The sequence below is a fragment of the Eimeria mitis genome, genomic scaffold (genome assembly GCF_000499745.2).
Source record: "Eimeria mitis Houghton genomic scaffold, Emh_scaff2232, whole genome shotgun sequence".
Taxonomy (NCBI): domain Eukaryota; phylum Apicomplexa; class Conoidasida; order Eucoccidiorida; family Eimeriidae; genus Eimeria; species Eimeria mitis.
In genome coordinates, this window is record NW_013570559.1 from 6,482 (window position 1) to 7,959 (window position 1,478).

At 53.8% G+C, this 1,478-nt stretch overlaps 1 protein-coding gene across 1 annotated transcript in view; it reads right to left on the minus strand.

Moving 5' to 3' along the window:
- Nucleotides 1-1,478, minus strand: part of EMH_0050670 (uncharacterized protein) — a gene marked incomplete at both ends in the record, with an annotated part of 2,681 nt that overhangs the window by 456 nt on the left and 747 nt on the right. The window contains 2 exons of the mRNA XM_013496674.1: nucleotides 29-1,305; nucleotides 1,436-1,476. Coding sequence (XP_013352128.1) covers nucleotides 29-1,305; nucleotides 1,436-1,476 — 1,318 coding nt within the window. The remainder of the gene's footprint in view (nucleotides 1-28; nucleotides 1,306-1,435; nucleotides 1,477-1,478) is intronic.

The window sequence follows — 1,478 nt, forward strand, 5'->3', positions numbered from 1 at the left end:
GTTCTTCTTCTGTCTTCACAAAACAAACCACAAAAACTTTATTTTTTTTCGCCTGCGGCCACCATTCTGCTTCTTCTTTCTTCTTTCTTCTCCTGCTGCTGCTGCTGCTCCTGCTGCTGCTGCTGCTGCTGCTGCTGCTGCTGCTGCTGCTGCTGTATCTGGTTGCATTCATAATATCATTGAACCTCTGTTCATCTATCATTAATTTTAAGTAGCCTGGGTCCCCCCCCCCTTCTCTCGGTCTCAGCTGTATAGGCAGCTCATATGCAGTACCCACAAACAGCTCTTCTTCTTCTTCTTTATAACGATATGCTGCTGCTGCTGCTGCTGCTGCTGCTGCATCGTCATCGTATTCATCATCGTCTTCATCATCTTCTTCATCATCATCCTCATCGTCCTGCTGCTGCTGCTCCTGCTGCTGCTGCTGTTGCTGCTGCTCCTGCTGCTGCTGCTGCTGCTCCGGCTGCTGCTGCTCCGGCTGCTGCTGCTCCGGCTGCTGCTGCTGCTGTTGCTGCTGCTGATCATTCTGGTGTTCTTGCTGCTGGGGCTCCTGCTGCACCTGCTGCTGACCCTGCTGCAGCGGCTCATGTTGCTGCTTGTGCTGCTGCTGCTGCTGCTGCGGCTGCTCCTGCTGACCCTGCGACTGCGACTGCGGCTGCTGCTGCTGCTGCTGCTGCTGCCGCTGCTGCAGCTGCTGCTGACCGTGCTGCTGCTGCTCCTGCTGACCCTGCTGCTGCTGCGGCTGCTGCTCCTGACCCTGCTGCTCCTGACCCTGCTGCTGTTCCTGCTGACCCTGCTGTTGCGGTTGCTGCTGCGGCTGCTGCTGTGGCTGCTGCTGCTGACCCTGCTGCTGCTGTGGCTGCTGCTGTTGACCCTGCTGCGGCTGCTGCTGCTGTTGCGGCTGCTGCTGCTCCTGTTGCAGCTGCTGCTGCTGTTGTTGCTGTTGCGGCTGCTGCTGCTCCTGGTGCTGCTGTTGCAGTTCTGGCTGCTGTTGCTGCTGCTGCTGCTGCTGTTGCACATTATCTTCTTTGTGTATTTCTGGTTGTTTATATTCTTCTCTCTCTCCCTCTTCTCTCTCTCCCTCTCTCTCTCCTTCTCCCTCTCCCTCTTCTCCCTCACCATACTCCTCCTCATCGTCTTCATCTTCATACTCTTCATCTTCTTCATCATCATACTCATCATCATACTCATCATCATATTCATCTTCATCATCATATTCATCTTCTTCGTCTTGGTCGTATTCATATTCATCGTCGTCATCGTAGTATTCATCTTCTTCTTCTTCTTGTTCTTGTTCTTCTTGTTCTGTTGTTTTGTTTGCTGGTGATGCTGGTGGTGCTGGTGCTGCTGCTGCTGCTGCTGCTGTTGGTGGTGATGCTGCTGCTGCTGCTGTTGGTGGTGCTGGTGCTGGTGGTGGTGTTGCTGCTGTTTCTACTGTTTTTGCTGTTTCTACTGCTGCTGCTGCTGTTGCTACTGGT